Below are 16,244 nucleotides of genomic sequence, written 5' to 3'. Positions count from 1 at the left end.
TTAAAAAAAAAAAAAAGAAGTAAAAATAAAAAATAAAATAAATTGTAACTTCCAGGTGTCAGGGCAGGGACCAGGTGGGAAGTGATTGAATCATTGGGGCGGATTATCCTCATGCTGTTCTTGAGATAGTTAAGGGAGCTCTCAAGATATCTGATGATTTAAAATTGTGGCACGTTCCCCCCGCCCCCACCCCCATTCTCTCCCTTTTTCCACCATGGAAGATGTGCCTTGCTCTCCCTTCACCTTCTGTCATGGGCATGATTGGAAGTTTCCTGAGGCTTCCCAGCCATGGAGTGAATTGATTAAACCACTTTTTTTTCCCTTAAATTATGCAGCCTGAGGTATTTGTTTATAGCAGTGTAAAAATGGACTAATACATCCAGGCAGCCTGAGATTTCAAAAAGGAGGCAATCTTTGTAGTAATGTATGACCATATGTAAATTTTGAATTTTCTAGTAGCCAAATGTTAAAAAGTAAAAGAAAAAGGTGGGGCCAGGTGCAGTGGCTCACTCCTGTAAGTCCAGCACTTGGAGAGGCCAAGGCAGCAGATCACCTGAGGTCAGGAGTTCAAGACCAGCCTGGCTAAGATGGCAAAACCCCGTCTTTACTAAAAATACAAAAAATTAGCTGGGTGTGGTGACAGGCATTTGTAATCCCAGCTACTCAGGAGGCTGAGGCAGGAAAATCGCTTGAACCCGAGAGGCAGAGGTTGCAGTGAGCCAAGATTGCACCACTGCACTCCACCCTGGAAACAGAGCAACTCTATCTCAAAATGAAAACAAAAGAAACAGGTAGAATAACAGGTGGAATTGATTGTAACAATTTAGTCAGCCCAATATATCAAAAATATTGTTATTTTAATATGTGATTGGTATGTAACGGTAAGAAAGCATGTACATTTTTGAAGCTAAATCTTTAAGTGTAACCTTGTATTTTACCTTTCTAGCACATAGCAGTTCAGACCAGCCACATCCAGCACTCCGTAGTCACCTCAGATGCATTTGAACCACAGCTTGTGCTGGGTAAAATGGGGCTTAGACTGACAGTGCATTTCTATGAGGTTAGGCATTCTAAGTCACGGGATAAATAGGAGATTGGCACATGACACAGTTCACAAAGACCTTGCTGATAGTTTGCAGTAAAGAAGCCACAAAAATCCACCAAAACAAAGATGGGAATGAAAGTGACCTCTGAATGTCCTCAGGGATCGCTACAGGCTAAGTATAATGCATTAACATGCTAAAGACGTTCCCACCAGCGCCATGACAGTTAGCAAATACCATAGCAACAGCAGAAGGTTACCTTACGTGGTATAAAAGAGAAACACTCATTTCTGGAAATTGCCCACCCCTTTCTTGTAAAACTCATGAATAATCCAACCCTTGTCTAGCATATACTCAAGAAATTACTGTAAGTATTCTTTATTGAGTAGCTGACACTGCTGCTCTGCCTATGGAGTAGCTATTCTTTTATTCCTTTACTTTCCGAATCAATTTGCTTTTACTTTGCACTGCAGACTCACCCAAAATTCTTACTTTCTCACTTTTTTTTTTGTATTTTTGAGACAGAGTCCCACTCTGTCACCCAGAGTGGAGAGCAATGGCGCCACCTTGGCTCACTGCAGCCTCCTCCTACCTTAGCCTCCTGAGTAGCTGGGATTACAGTGAGGTTACAGGTGCATGGCACCATGCCTGTCTAATTTATTTTTAGTCAAGATTGAGTTTCACCATGTTGGCCAGGCTGGCCTTGAACTCCTGACCTCAAGTGATCCACCACCTCTGCCTCCCAAAGTGCTGGGATTACAGGCATGAACCACCACCACCGGCCCTAAATTCTTTCTTGTATGAGATCCAAGAACCTACTCTTCAGTTCTGGATTGGGACTATTTCTGGAAGCTTCTTTTCAGTGAATCACAAATGGATAATACTAAGGAAACCCCCAACCTAAAGGAAACAGACTGAATCACCAATTGGCTAACTGTTTCTAAGTGATGGCGTACCTGGGTAAAGAATGGGATTGGGTTAGTAGCCCAATTTAGGGAGTTAGAGTGTCTCCTAAGACAGATAAGATAAAACGTCCCTTTTAATGAAAGGCAAGAACACTTGACAAAACTTGTGTTTGAGGCACAACTTAGAAAGGTGAGAGTCTTTCCTAAGATTTAGGGGGTTAGAGGCCTCTCTCAGTAAAGTCTGTCTCAGCTAAGATTAGATTTGGCATTATGGAATGTTAACCACTATTGTCTTTGTGTTTGTGTGTTTTATTTTAAGACATAGTCTCACTCTTCTTGCCCAGGCTGGGGTGCATGACAAGATCTCTGCTCACTGCAACTTCTGCCTCCCAAGTTCAAGCAGTTCTGCCTCTGCCTCCCAAGTAGCTGGGATGCCACCATGCCCTGCTAATTTTTGTATTTTTAGTAGAGGTGGGATTTCATCACTTTGGCCTGGCTGGTCTTGAACCCTTGACCTAAGCTGATTCACCCACCTAAGTCTCCCAAAGTGCTGAGATTACAGGCATGAGCCATTGTGCCCAGTCCTGTCTTTGGATTGATCTGCTTTCTACTTTTTGCTGATGGCTGTGGCTGACAGAATTAGGCTAGTACAGGATCATGAAACATGGGAAGCTTTCTTATCCCTAAAGTGGGAAACTTGAGAGCCAACTGGACTTCCAAAAAAGATTTTTGACAACCAAGAAGCAGCCACCTAAACTTTTGATTAAGTGCAATGCATGTCTCTCTCTCTCTCTCTCCTCTCTCTCTCTCTCTCTCTCTCTCTCTTTCCCTTTCCTCTGTTTTCTGTTACCTGGGCCACCATCTTGCCCAGAGATCACATGTTAAAACTTCTGGTCAGAAGTCTCTGAAATAGGCCAGGTACAGCGGCTCCCGCCTGTAATCCCAGCACTTTGGGAGGCTGAGGTGGGCGGATCACCTGAGGTCAGGAGTTCAAGACCAGCCTGTGCAACATGACGAAACCTTGTCTCTACTAAAAATACAAAAAATAGCCAAGTTGGTGGTGGGCACCTGTAGTCCCAGCTACTCAGGAGGCTGAGGCAGGGAGACTTGCTTGAACCCAGGACGCAGAGGTTGCAGTGAGCAGAGATCACGCCATGCCACTGCAGCCTGGGAGACAGAGCAAGACTCCATCTCAAAAAAACAAAGAAACAAAAAAGAAGTATCTGAAACAAACAAACAACAACAACAACAACAAAATGGGTGAGGTTTCCCTCTTGTTTTATGTTCTTGGGAGCTTGATCTTGTAGTCATGTGGCAGTATTTTCTCTTGCTTTCCACCATCCAGCATACAGAACTTTTGCAATTTATGCTATACGTAACCCTCAAAATGACCTTGAGAAGTTAAAAACCTTTGCAAGCTCAAAATTGGCTGCTCTAGGCTTCTTCTGGGAGACTCCAGAAGAGACTGCTCAGTGCTGTAGCTCAGTAGCTGGACTTTGCTGTATCACAGTGCTAGCCTGGCTTTGGGTATTAGTTTCTGGCTTAGGAAATGAGTCATTTCTGATTTGATATCTGCGTGAACATTTGCTGATTTTCTTCCCCTCCATGAACCGTCTTGGATTTTCCTTTCTCTCAGTTACCTTTGAAGAGTCTAGATTTTGTGGAAACTGCTTGCTACCTTTTCGAACATACTTTGTACACTTGTGGTTGGGTTTACAACCTTAGTTACAGCTTATTGGTTTCAGGAGACAGAGGTTGCAATGAGCGAGATCGCGCAATTGCACTCCAGCCTGGGTAACATGAGTGAAACTCCGTCTCCAAAAAAAAAAAAAGAAAAAAGAAAAGGAAAAAGCTTCATTCTTCTGATTTACACTCCCCTTTCGCAAGAGCAATGACTATCCTTTGCATTTTTCTTTTTGCCACCTTTAAAGAATTGAGCTGTGTTTAAACCATCTGTAGTCAGGAGTGGTTACCTTGGGCTAGGGGTGGGGAGGCAGGCGGAGTCCCATGGGGGTGAGGAGAAGCTACTGGCAGTGTTCCTGTTCTCAGGTTGGGTAGTGGGTTCCCAGGGGTGCATCAGGTATGACAGGCTAGGCAAGAAAGGCCAGGCGTGTCACCGAAATTATAGCTTCTTCCAATCTATTCGGTACTACTTGTCCTGCACTCCCCTGTGAATCTGTACATATTCTAGTGAGAAACATCTAGTTATAAACCAAAGAGCATTTATATTTCAAGTGGTGTCTTTTGAACTAGAACTTGATTGGAGCCATAAGTTATTTGTTTTGTGTTTTTACACTGAGGTCAGTTTTCCCCAGCCATAAAATGGGAATAATAAAATAGGAATAGAAAAATAGAAGATAAACTCTTCCCATATCTCTGGGCCAAGTATACATTATAAATGCAAAGATTTATTGAGCAATCTTCCTTTCTTTTTTTTTTTTTTTTTTTTATACGGAGTCTTGCTGTGTTGCCCAGGCTGGAGCGCAGTGGCACGATCTTAGCTCACTGCAAACGTTTCCTCCCAGGTTCAAGCGATTTTCCTGCCTTAGCCTCCTGAGTAGCTGGGATTACAGGCACCTACCACCACACCCAGCTAATTTTTGTGTTTTTAATAGAGATGGAATTTCACCATGTTGACCGGCTGGTCTTGAACTCCTGGCCTCAAGTGATCTGTCTACCTTGGCCTCCCAAATTTGGCCTGCCAACTGCTTGGTTTTTCTTTCCTGGCCCTGTTCCTCCTAGGTACCCATCCTGAAGCCAGGGTGGTAATCAAATTAAGAAACTGATGAATGAAAAATCTTACAGGTAATTGATATTCTTATATATGTTGTGCATGAAATAAAAGAGTTTTGATTAATTCATTTGAAAATAATAAAAGCTTAAATCAAAGATTTTATCAGAAAAATAGAAACTGGTGTGTTTTAATTTACATGACTTTAGTAATCTTTGGGAAATAAAAACAGTTGTACATGCTAGGTGTGTGAAAAAAGTAAAATATGTTTTTAACAAAAGATGACAAGAAGTCATGGGAATGTGGATTAGTTTTGGCCTAAATTAAAGTGTTAAAGAATTATTTTAAGTTAGATAAAATAGAGCTGAAGGTCTAACCAAGTTGTGAAATGTTTAGAAAAAATTAAATCTGGTAAAAGAATTTCTGTGTGTTAACATATTGACTAAAGTTAAAGGGGTATTCAGTTTTTTAATAAATTGAACACTGGAATAAAATCACAAATGGTTTTCCTTAAAGCACTAATCTGCTCTTTCAGAAAATTGTAAAGTGTTATAAAAGGATTATAGGACTCTTGCCTTATGGTCAAACTGATTAAGACTAGATAGATTTGTCTATAAGGTTTTATTAAGAATTGGGTTTGACATCAATACTGGACTAATGCAAGGGTGAGACTTAGCTTTTTCCCATGAACAAGAAAATAATTTTTAAATTATTTCCTGTAATAATTTAAAAATGAAAGATTTTTATCTGCCCTTTTGAATAAACTGGAGCAACAGGAAAAAAGAAAAGATTGTTTAGAAAGGGAAGTCTTCCCGGCCGGGCGCGGTGGCTCACGCCTGTAATCCCAGCACTTTGGGGGGCCGACACGGGTGGATCACGAGGTCAAGAGATCGAGACCATCCTGGTCAACACAGTGAAACCCTGTCTCTACTAAAAATACAAAAAATTAGCTGGGCATGGTGGCGCGTGCCTGTAATCCCAGCTACTCAGGAGGCTGAGGCAGGAGAATTGCCTGAACCCAGGAGGCGGAGGTTGCGGTGAGCCGAGATCGCACCATTGCACTCCAGCCTGGGTAACAAGAGCGAAACTCCGTCTCAAAAAAAAAAAAAAAAAAAAAAAAAAAAAAAAAAAAAAAAACCCCCTTCAAAAAAAAAAAAAAAAAAAAAAAAGAAAGGGAAGTCTTCCCTCTATTAATGAGTAAAGATTTTTGCCTTCTTAATATTTTTGAATTATCATTTTGGTTGATGAAAGACTTATGAAAACCTGGGATTTGATATTGGACAAACTTTTAAAAATCAATTTATAAATTATGTATTTTTCTTACATAAATATCTTTTAGATATTAGGTGCCCTAAAGTACAAAAATGGCATTTAGTTTATTTGGTATAAAAATCATACAGGAAGAATTGTCAGAAAGCATTGTCAGGCTGGGTGCAGTGGCTCACACCTGTAATCCCAGCACTTTGGGAGGCCAAGGAGGGTGGATCGCCTGAAGTTAGGGGTTAGAGACCAGCCTGGCCAACATGGTGAAACCCCGTCTCTACTAAAAATACAAAAAAATTAGCTAGATGTGGTGGTGGGCATCTGTAATCCCAGCTACTCAGAAGGCTGAGAGGCAGGAGAATCGCTTGAACCCAGGAGGCAGAGTTGAGATTGTGGCATTGTACTCCAGTCTGGGCAACAAGAGCAAAACTCTATCTCAAAATAATGTATCAAAATAATGGAAAACTCCTATAATTCTGATATGACTTAGTGTATGTTATTAGTAGTAATAATTGTTATGTCAAAGAGGATTAAAACAAGACAACAATTGTCTGTGGATGACATAGAAGTCCTAGGATAGCCACTATTGAAGCCACAATTGACAGGGAGATTTTGGTTACCTCTATGGCATACAACAATTTGATATAACAATTATTACTACTAATAACATACACTAAGCCATATCAGAATAACAGGAGTTTTCCATTATTTTGAAATACATACTAATTACATATTTATACAAGTACAGCCCAAGGAAAATCAAACACCATTTCATATTTGACAATGCTTTCTCTTTTTTTGAGATAGAGTTTTGCTCTTGTTGCCCAGACTGGAGTACAATGCCACAATCTCACCTCTGCCTCCTGGGTTCAAGCAATTCTCCTGCCTCTCAGCCTTCTGAGTAGCTGGGATTACAGATGCCCACCACCACAGATGGCTAATTTTTGTATTTTTAGTAGAGACGGAGTTTCACCATGTTGGCCAGGCTGGTCTCTAACCCCTAACTTCAGGCGGTCCACCCTCCTTGGCCTCCCAAAGTGCTGGGATTACAGGTGTGAGCCACTGCACCCAGCCTGACAATGCTTTCTGACAATTCTTCCTGTATGATTTTTATACCAAATAAACTAAATGCCATTTTTGTACTTTAGGGCACCTAATATCTAAAAGATATTTATGTAAGAAAAATACATAATTTATAAATTGATTTTTAAAAGTTTGTCAAATATCAAATCCCAGGTTTTCATAAGTCCTTCATCAACCAAAATGATAATTAAAAAATTTTAAGAAGACAAAAACCTTTACTCATTAATAGAGGGAGGACTTCCCTTTCTAAACAATCTACTTTTTTCCTGTTGCTACAATTTATTCAAAAGGGCAGCCAAAAATCTTTCATCCTTAAATTATTATAGAAAAATCTTGTTCGTGGGAAAACGCTGTCTCGACCTTGCATTAGTGCATTATTGATGTCAAACCCAATTCTTAATAAAACCTTATAGACAGATCTATCTAGTCTTAATCAGTTTGACCAAAAGGTAAAAGTCCTATAATCCTTTTATAACACTGCAATTTTTGTGAAAGTGCAGATTAGTGCTCTAAGGAAAACCATTTGTGATTTTATTCCCGTGTTCAATTTATTAAAAAAAACTGAATACCCCTTTAATTTTAGTCGCTATGTTAACACCCAGAAATTCTTCTACAAGACTTAATTTTTTATAAACATTTCACAACTTGGTTAGACCTTCAGCTCTATTTTATCTAACATGAAGCAATTCTTTAACCCTGTAATTTAGGCCAAAACTAATCCACGTTCCCATGACTTCTTGTCATCTTTTGCCAAAAACACATTTTGCTTTTTTCACATATCTAGCATGTAAAATTATTTTTATTTCCCAAAGATTACTAAAGTTATGTAAGTTAAAACACACCAGTTTTTATTTTTCTAATAAAATCTTTAATTTTAAACTCTTACTATTTTTAAACCAATTAATCAAAGCTCTTTCATTTCACACAAAACACAGATTTGTGTGAAACGTAAACTTGACCTGTAAGATTTTTCATTTGTCAGTTTATTAATTGGATTACCACCCTGGCTTCAGGGCAGATCCCTTGGGTAAACAGGGACAAGAAACCAAAAGCCACGTAATGTCTACAGCCTGATAAGTAGGCAAAGCCAGAAGGCAAATCAGATCCCCCAAATTAAAACTCCTATTTTTATACTAGAACCTGGATCCGCAAAAGAGGGAATCAGCCCATCACCCATTGGCATCTTACCTCTCAGTGTGGGGAGGAGACATTTCCATACCTTCTAGGTGGCCAAGAGGACACTTCTCTAATTCAAATATGCAAAAAGCTGAGTATACCCTCATAGCTGCCACCATATCTAAGTTCTTTCATAATGTGAAGTAATTTCTGATACCCTGGAAAGTAAAAGCCATCAGATAATGCAATGCAAAATGGAACAGAGCCTTAGACTTTGAGAGGGATCTATCCACTTCCATTTCTTGAGGTTTCATGAGGAAAACAGACAAGTTTTCCCAAAGTGCCTATTGTGGCACCTCCTCTGTTTTTTTCCAAGGAGTTCCAGGCTCTTAGAGCTTGAATATCTGCAATCAATTAAGCTGACTTTTGGGTCAGGTGCAGTGGCTCACGTCTGTAAACCCATCACTTTGGGAGGCCAAGGCAGGTGGATCACTTGAGTTCAGGAGTTCAAGACCAGCCTGGTCAACAGGGTGAAAAGCCGTCTCTACTAAAAATACAAAAATTAGCTGTGTGTGATGTCAGGTGCCTGTAATCCCAGCTACTTGGGAGGCTGAGGCAGGAGTATTATTCCGGGGAGATGGAGGTTGCAGTGAGCCAAGATTACACCACTGCACTCCAGCCTGAATGACTGAGCTAGACTCCATCTTAAAATAACAATAATAATAATAATTAAGCTGACTTTTAACCATGATGCTCTTTTTAAAAAAATTATTTATGGCTCACGCCTGTAATCCCAGCACTTTGGGAGGCCAAGGCGGGTGGATCACGAGGTCAAGAGATCGAGACCATCCTGGTCAACATGGTGAAACCCCGTCTCTACTAAAAATACAAAAAAATCAGCTGGGCATGGTGGCGCATGCCTGTAATTCCAGCTACTCAGGAGGCTGAGGCAGGAGAATTGCCTGAACCCAGGAGGCGGAGGTTGCGGTGAGCCGAGATCGCGCCATTGCACTCCAGCCTGGGCAACAAGAGCGAAACTCTGTCTCAAAAAAAAAAAAAAAAAAAATTATTTAATTCTCTTATTATTTGACTTTAGCCGTGCCAAGCTGCCAATATTTCTGATTTTTAAACTTTACTAACAACTTCCCAGGTGAAACCAATAAGCTTTTTTCTTTTTCTTTTTCTTTTCTTTTCTTTTTTTTTTCCAGATGGAATCTACCTCTGTTGCCCAGGCTGTAGTGCAGTGGTCAACCTCTGCTCTAAACAACCTCCACCTCCTGAAACCAATAAGCTGTAACTAAGGTTGTAAACCCAACCACAAGTGTACAAAATATTTTCAAAAAGGTGGCAAGCAGTTTCCACAAAATCCAGAATCTTCAAAGGTAGCTCAGAGAAAGGAAAATCCAAGATGGTTCGTGGAGGGGAAGAGAATCAGCAAATGTTCACGCAGATACCATATCAGAAATGACTCATTTCTTAAGCCAGAAACTAAACCCCAAAGCCAGACTAGCACTGTGAGACAGCAAAGTCCGGCTACTGAGCTACAGCACTGAGCAGTCTCTTCTGGAGTCTCCCAGAAGAAGCCTAGAGCAGCCAATTTTGAGCTTGCAAAGGTTTTTAACTTCTCAAGGTCATTTTGAGGGTTACGTATAGCATAAATTGCAAAAGTTCTGTATGCTGGATGGTGGAAAGCAAGAGAAAATACTGCCACATGACTACAAGATCAAGCTCCCAAGAACATAAAACAAGAGGGAAACCTCACCCATTTTGTTGTTGTTGTTGTTGTTTGTTTGTTTCAGATACTTCTTTTTTGTTTCTTTGTTTTTTTGAGATGGAGTCTTGCTCTGTCTCCCAGGCTGCAGTGGCATGGCGTGATCTCTGCTCACTGCAACCTCTGCGTCCTGGGTTCAAGCAAGTCTCCCTGCCTCAGCCTCCTGATAGCTGGGACTACGGGTGCCCACCACCAACCTGGCTAATTTTGGTATTTTTAGTATAGATGAGGTTTCGCCATGTTGGCCAAGCTGGTTTTGAACTCCTGACCTCAAGTGATTCGTCAGCCTCAGCCTCACGAAGTGCTGACATTACAGGTATGCACTACTGTATCTGGCCTGTTTCAGAGACTTCTAACCAGAAGTTTCAACATGTGGTCTCTGGGCAAGATGGTGGCCCGGATAACAGAAAAGAGAGGAAACGGAAAGAGAGAGACAGAGAGAGAGAGGGAGGCATTCGCCTATGGCACAGCGGGAATGGTGAAGCGCTCAAGAAAGCCAGAGAAAGATCCATGCATTATACTGAATCAGAAGTTTAGGTGGCTCCTTGTTGGTTGTGAAAGAATCTTTTAGAATTCCAATCAGCTCTCAAGTTTCCCACATTAGGGAGGAAAAGGCTTCCCATGTTCCATGATTCTGTACTGTCCTAATTCTGTCAGCTACAGCCATCAGCAAAAAGTGGAAAGCATATCAATCCAAAGACAGGGCCGGGCGTGGTGTCTCGTACCTATAATCCCAGCACTTTGGGAGGCTTAGGTGAGTGGATCAGCTTACGTCAGGAGTTCAAGACCAGCCTGGCCAACATGGGGAAACCTGTTTCTACTGAAAATACAAAAATTAGCTGGGCATGGTGGCATGGACCTGTAATCCCAGCTACTTGGGAGGCTGAGGCAGGAGAATCACTTGAACCAGGAATCAGAGGTTGCAGTGAGCCGAGATCTGGTCATTGCACTCCAGCCTGGGTGACAAGAGGGGGACTCTGTCTTAAAACAAACAAACACAAAGACAATAGTGGTTAACATTTCATAATGCCAATTATAATCTTAGCTGAGAGAGACTTTACTGAGAGGGGCCTCTAACCCCCTAAATCTTAGGAAAGACTCTCACCTTTCTAAGTTGCACCTCAAACACAACTTTTGTCAAGTGTTCTTGCCTTTTATTAAAAGGGACGCTTTATCTTATGTGTCTTAGGAGACACTCTAACTCCCTAAATTGGGCTAGTAACCCAATCCCATTCTTTACTCAGTTACGGCACCACTTACAAAAAGTTAACAAATTCATGACTCAGTCTATTTCTTTTGGGTTGGGGGTTTCCTTAGTATCATCCCTTTGTGATTCACTGAAAAGAAGCTTCCAGAAATGGTCCCAATCCAGAACCAAAGAGTGGGGTCTTGGATCTTGTACAAGAAAGAATTTAGGGCCTGGGGTGATGGTTCATGCCTGTAACCCCCACACTTTGGGAGGCAGAGGTTGGTGGATCACTTGAGGTCAGGAGTTCAAGACCAGCCTGGCCAACATGGTGAAACCCCATCTCTATGAAAAATACAAAAATTAGCTGAGCGTGGTGGCATGCACCTGTAATTTCAGCTACTCCGGAGGCTGAGGCAGGAAAATCTCTTGGACCCAGGAGGCATAGGTTGTAGTGGGCTGAGGTGGCGCCATTGCATTCCAGTCTGGGGGACAGAGTGGGACTCTGTCAAAAAAGAAAAAGGAAGGAAAGAAGGAACAAAAGAAAGAGGGAGGAAGAAAGAGAGAGAGGAAGGAAGAAAGGAAGACAGGAAGAAAAATTTGGGGGGAGTCTGCAGTGCAAAGCAAAAGCAAATTGATTCAGAAAGTAAAGGAATAGAAGAATAGTTACTCCATAGGCAGAGCAGCAGTGTCAGCTACTCAATAAAGAATATTTAACAGTTATTTCTTCAGTATATGCTAGACAAGGGGTAGATTATTCATGAGTTTTACAAGAAAGGGCTGGGCAATTTCCAGAAATGAGTGTTTCTCTTCCTTTTATACCATGTAAGGTAACTTTCTGCTGTTGCCATGGCATTTGCTAACTGTCATGGCGCTGGTGGGAATGTCTTTAGCATGTTAATGCATTATAATTAGCGTGTAACGATCCCTGAGGACATTCAGAGGTCACTTTCATTCCCATCTTTGTTTTGGTGGATTTTTGTGGCTTCTTTACTGCAAACTATCAGCAAGGTCTTTGTGAACTGTGTCATGTGCCAATCTCCTATTTATCCCGTGACTTAGAATGCCTAACCTCATAGAAATGCACTGTCAGTCTAAGCCCCATTTTACCCAGCACAAGCTGTGGTTCAAATGCATCTGAGGTGACTACAGAGTGCTGGATGTGGCTGGTCTTAACTGCTATGTGCTAAAAAGTTATAATACAAGGTTACACTCAAAGATTTAGCTTCAATAATGTATATGCTTTATTAACCATGACATACTAATCACATATTAAAATAGTATTTTTGATATATTGAGCTGATTAAATTGTTACAATGAATTCCACCTGTTTCTTTCATTTTTATTTTGAGACAGAGTCGCTCTGTCACCAGACTGGAGTGCAGTGGTGCAATCTTGGCTCACTGCAACCTCGGCCTCCCAGGTTCAAGCAACTCTCTTGCCTCAGCCTCCCCAGTAGCTGGGAATACAAGTGTCTGTCACCACGCCGGGCTAATTTTTTGTATTTTTAGTAGAGATGGGGTTTTGTCGTGTTAGCCAAGCCAGTCTCAAACTCCTGACCTCAGGTGGTCCACCACCGCAGCCTCTGAAACTGCTAGGGCATGCCACTGTGCCCAGCCCCACCTTTTTCTTTTTGCTTTTTAGCATTCGGCTACTAGACAATTCAAAATTTACTTGTGGTCCATATTTTACTGCAAACTGCCTCCTTTTTGAAATCTCAGGCTGCCTGATTAGTCCATTTTCACACTGCTGAATTTTATACAAATTTGTTTATACAAATTCCTCAGACTGGGTAATTTTTTTTAAAAGTGGTTTAATTCAATCATAGTTCTACACTGATGAGGAATCCTCAGGAAACTTCCAATCATAACCATGACAGAAGGTGAAGGGAAAGTAAGGCACATCTTACATGGTGGAAAAAGAAAGGGGTGGAGGGAACGTGCCGCAATTTAAAACCATCAGATTATTTTGAGAGCTCCCTTACTATCACCAGAACAGCATGAGGATAATCCGCCCCAATGATACAATTACCTCCACCCGGTCCCTGCCCTGACACCTGAGAATTGCAATTTTTTTTTTTTTTTTTTTTTTTTTTTTTTTTTTTTTTTTTTTTTTTTTTTTTTTTTTTTTTTTTTTTTTTTTTTTGACAGAGTCTTACTCTGTATCCCAAGCCGGAGTGCAGTGCTACGATCTCGGCTCATTGCAATCTCCGCCTACCGGGTTCAAGCGACTCTTGTCTCAGCCTCCCGGGTAGCTGGGACTATAGGCACGCGCCCCCCCACCCGGCTAATTTTTGTATTTTTTGTAGAGACAGGATTTCGCTATATTGGCCAGGATGATCAGAGCTTCTGACCTCGTGATTCACTCGTATTCGCCTTTTAAAGTGCTGGGATTACAGGCGTGAACCACCGCACCCGCCCGGAATTACAATTTGAGATGAGATTAGGGTGGGGCCACTGCGCCAAACATATCACTGCAAAGAATCTGCAGCAAAGAAGGTCAAAAATTAGAAATTTTAAAATAATTGTCATTATATATTTTCAATTTATGAATTACTATATTATGTATCATTTATAAATGCATAGGACGTTACACAAGGTTAAATGCAAATATTCTCTGGGATTGGCATGGCTCAGATCAGGGAAGAAGCCCCCCGACTGTAAAGGCTGCAGCCTACACTGTTATTTTTGCTTCATTCAGCCCAGCGTCTGATGAAATTTTCTGTCATTCAGGGCGTGAAGGGTGGGTCCTGAAACCTTATCCAATCAGAAGCATGGGATTATAAACTAATCAGGTGTGCAGCAGTATAAAACAGTACGCTTCCGTAATGTTGCGGGTCCTTTGTGTTGCTCCGTATCCAGAGTTCCAGTTCTTCTCTTCACTGCTCTGCATCCTCTGTTCCTAGAGGCCAAGCCTCTGTGGCCGTGTGTCCTGCAGGTATTCGCAGATTTATGGCTAAAAGACCGGGACCCCCTGGAAGCCCAGAAATGGTGAGTGCTGGGTCTGTCATTGTGAGAGAGGGATGGGGCTGGTGGGAACGGGCTGAAAGTGGCTGTAGCTGGACCCAGACTTCCTCTCAGTCAGCTCCGAAGTCTGAGGACCCAAACCGAGGTCCCAAACCCTCATTGGCCCAGCTCGGCTCTTAGTCCCCCAGAGCCCTAAGACGGTGCCTCGGCCAGCAGCTGGGACCCTGGGAGTTCTGTCTTTTTCCTCTGCCGTGGCTTTGCCCTGGACTGGAGCCCTCTCTGGGCAGCTCTGCACTCCCAGCGCCTCATCTCACCCAGATTGTGCAGGGATGGGAAAGTCATCGGGGGGAATCGTGACTCAGGGTGCAGGATTCATGAGCGGAAAGCTCTGTGATCCTTGGGGTCCCTAGTTCCTCATTTTTCCTTTTAGAAATGTCTAGGAGTCACTGTCAAAATATTAGAAAATTAGATAAAAGTGTGATTCAAGAATCATAGCGCGCCCAGCTACGGTTTGTGGGTTGTGGCCCATGGGAGAGACTTGAGGAAAGTCTGTTATAAGTTGCATGATGAAGCAGACCCAATTCAATCATTGGTTTGGTACGGTTATGTAGTTTCCTTATTTGTAAGATCTAGGTGAAAATTTCTTAGTTGTGTCATCAGATTAATTGGCATTTTGTGGTTGACTAGGCTTGATTTATTTCTTCCACATACATAGTAATTCACAAAAAAATGTGGTTGGTTGGTTGGTTTTTGTTTTTTTGAGAGGGAATCTTTGTTGCCCAGGCTGGAGTGGAATGGCACGATCTCGGTTCACTGCAACCTCTGCCTCCCAGGTTTAAGCGATTCTCCCGCCTCAGGCTCTGGAGTAGCTGGGATTACAGGCGCCTGCCCCCATGCCTGGATAATTTTGTATTTTAGTAGAGATAGGGTTTTGCCATGTTGGCCAGGCTGGTCTGCAACTGCTGACTTCATGTGATCCACCTGCCTCAGCCTTCCAAACTGCTGGAATTACAGGCATGAGCCCCCGCTCCTGGCCCTGTTATCTTGATTTCTGAATTTTATGCTAAATTACATGAAATAGGACTGGGCACGTACTAATTGTTTACGGAATATCCTCTAATGGAAATAAGTAAATGATATGTGTATTGTCTGAAAGAGATACTTTTGCTTTTCTCATTGAGCTATAAAATGTAAGCACCTTAAAATTTTTTTGCCCTTGTATAAACACTGCTTTTCAGTAATTTTTCTGGATTTCTAACACTTACTTTAAAAAACTAAGTGACCATCTCTGACTTGGTAATTAAAGCCTGAGCCCTGTGACTCCAAGCTAAGGGCAATATGGAGCCTGCAAAGGGAGGCTGTTGAAGGCCTTGTCAGTTCTTTCTAGGGAGCCTCCCTGCAAATGTCCCAGCCTGCTCACCCCAGCCATGGAAGAAGCCTTTACACTGAGATAAGCAACAGAGCCCAGAAAAGCTGGGGAGCCACATGCAGATGCAGTTAGTGTTAGAATGGATGGGATTTTTGAGAGGGAGTCTCTGGATGGGAATTGGGAGTATCTTACTAAAGATAAAGGTGTTGCTGTTTTGGAACAGTTTCTAGACTTTGTAAAATAAAACAAAGTCAGATTTAGGTAAGAAGTTCTAAATCCCAACAACAGAAAAAAGTACCAAGTATAAGAATTTTAAGGATATCAGTGTTTAGGCAGACAAGGACTTTCTTTCACAGAGAATAGCAAACAAGCTTAGAAAGAAGGTGGAATGAGAATGGCATGATAGAAGGAAGGGGGCAAAATTAGATTCTAGATCAGAGAATGTTTTACCCTGAAGTCAGCAGGTTCTTAAGGAGAGACAGAAAATGGGGTTGTATGTTGACTCAGACTGAGGGTAGCTCAAAGGTCAGGAGCCCTGGGAGAAGAGATAAATTTAAGCAAAGTTGATTAAGAAGTATTTTGTTTTGACCACTGACGAAAAGTATTTAGCTGATTCATTTATACGAAAGAGGTGGACATTTGCAGTCTATGTCTGGCTATGTGATAAGAAAGAAAATACACCACCACCTAAGTCATCATGGGAAGAGTATTTCTTTCTATTAAGCTGTTGCTGATGACCACAAAGGATGGTGATATATATATATATGTATATATGTGTGTGTGTGTGTATATATATATATATATATTTTTT

The 16,244-nt window shown here is 41.7% G+C and overlaps 1 protein-coding gene across 3 annotated transcripts in view; it reads left to right on the top strand.

Moving 5' to 3' along the window:
* The window catches only part of LOC108294688 (zinc finger protein 679-like), a 194,906-nt gene that overhangs the window by 168,789 nt on the left and 9,873 nt on the right, over positions 1 to 16,244 (top strand). The window contains exon 1 of one of the 3 annotated variants that reach the window (XM_017516610.2): positions 13,892 to 14,088. The exons of the other annotated variants lie outside the window; for them this stretch is intronic. Coding sequence (XP_017372099.1) covers positions 14,050 to 14,088 — 39 coding nt within the window. The 5' untranslated portion in view covers positions 13,892 to 14,049. Of the gene's footprint in view, positions 1 to 13,891; positions 14,089 to 16,244 lie in introns of those variants that run through there. 3 annotated transcript variants of the gene reach the window in all.

The sequence above is a fragment of the Cebus imitator genome, unplaced genomic scaffold (genome assembly GCF_001604975.1).
Source record: "Cebus imitator isolate Cc_AM_T3 unplaced genomic scaffold, Cebus_imitator-1.0 Scaffold598, whole genome shotgun sequence".
NCBI lineage: Eukaryota > Metazoa > Chordata > Mammalia > Primates > Cebidae > Cebus > Cebus imitator.
Note: the sequence above shows the minus strand (reverse complement) of the source record. Positions and strands in the feature narration are given on the sequence as shown.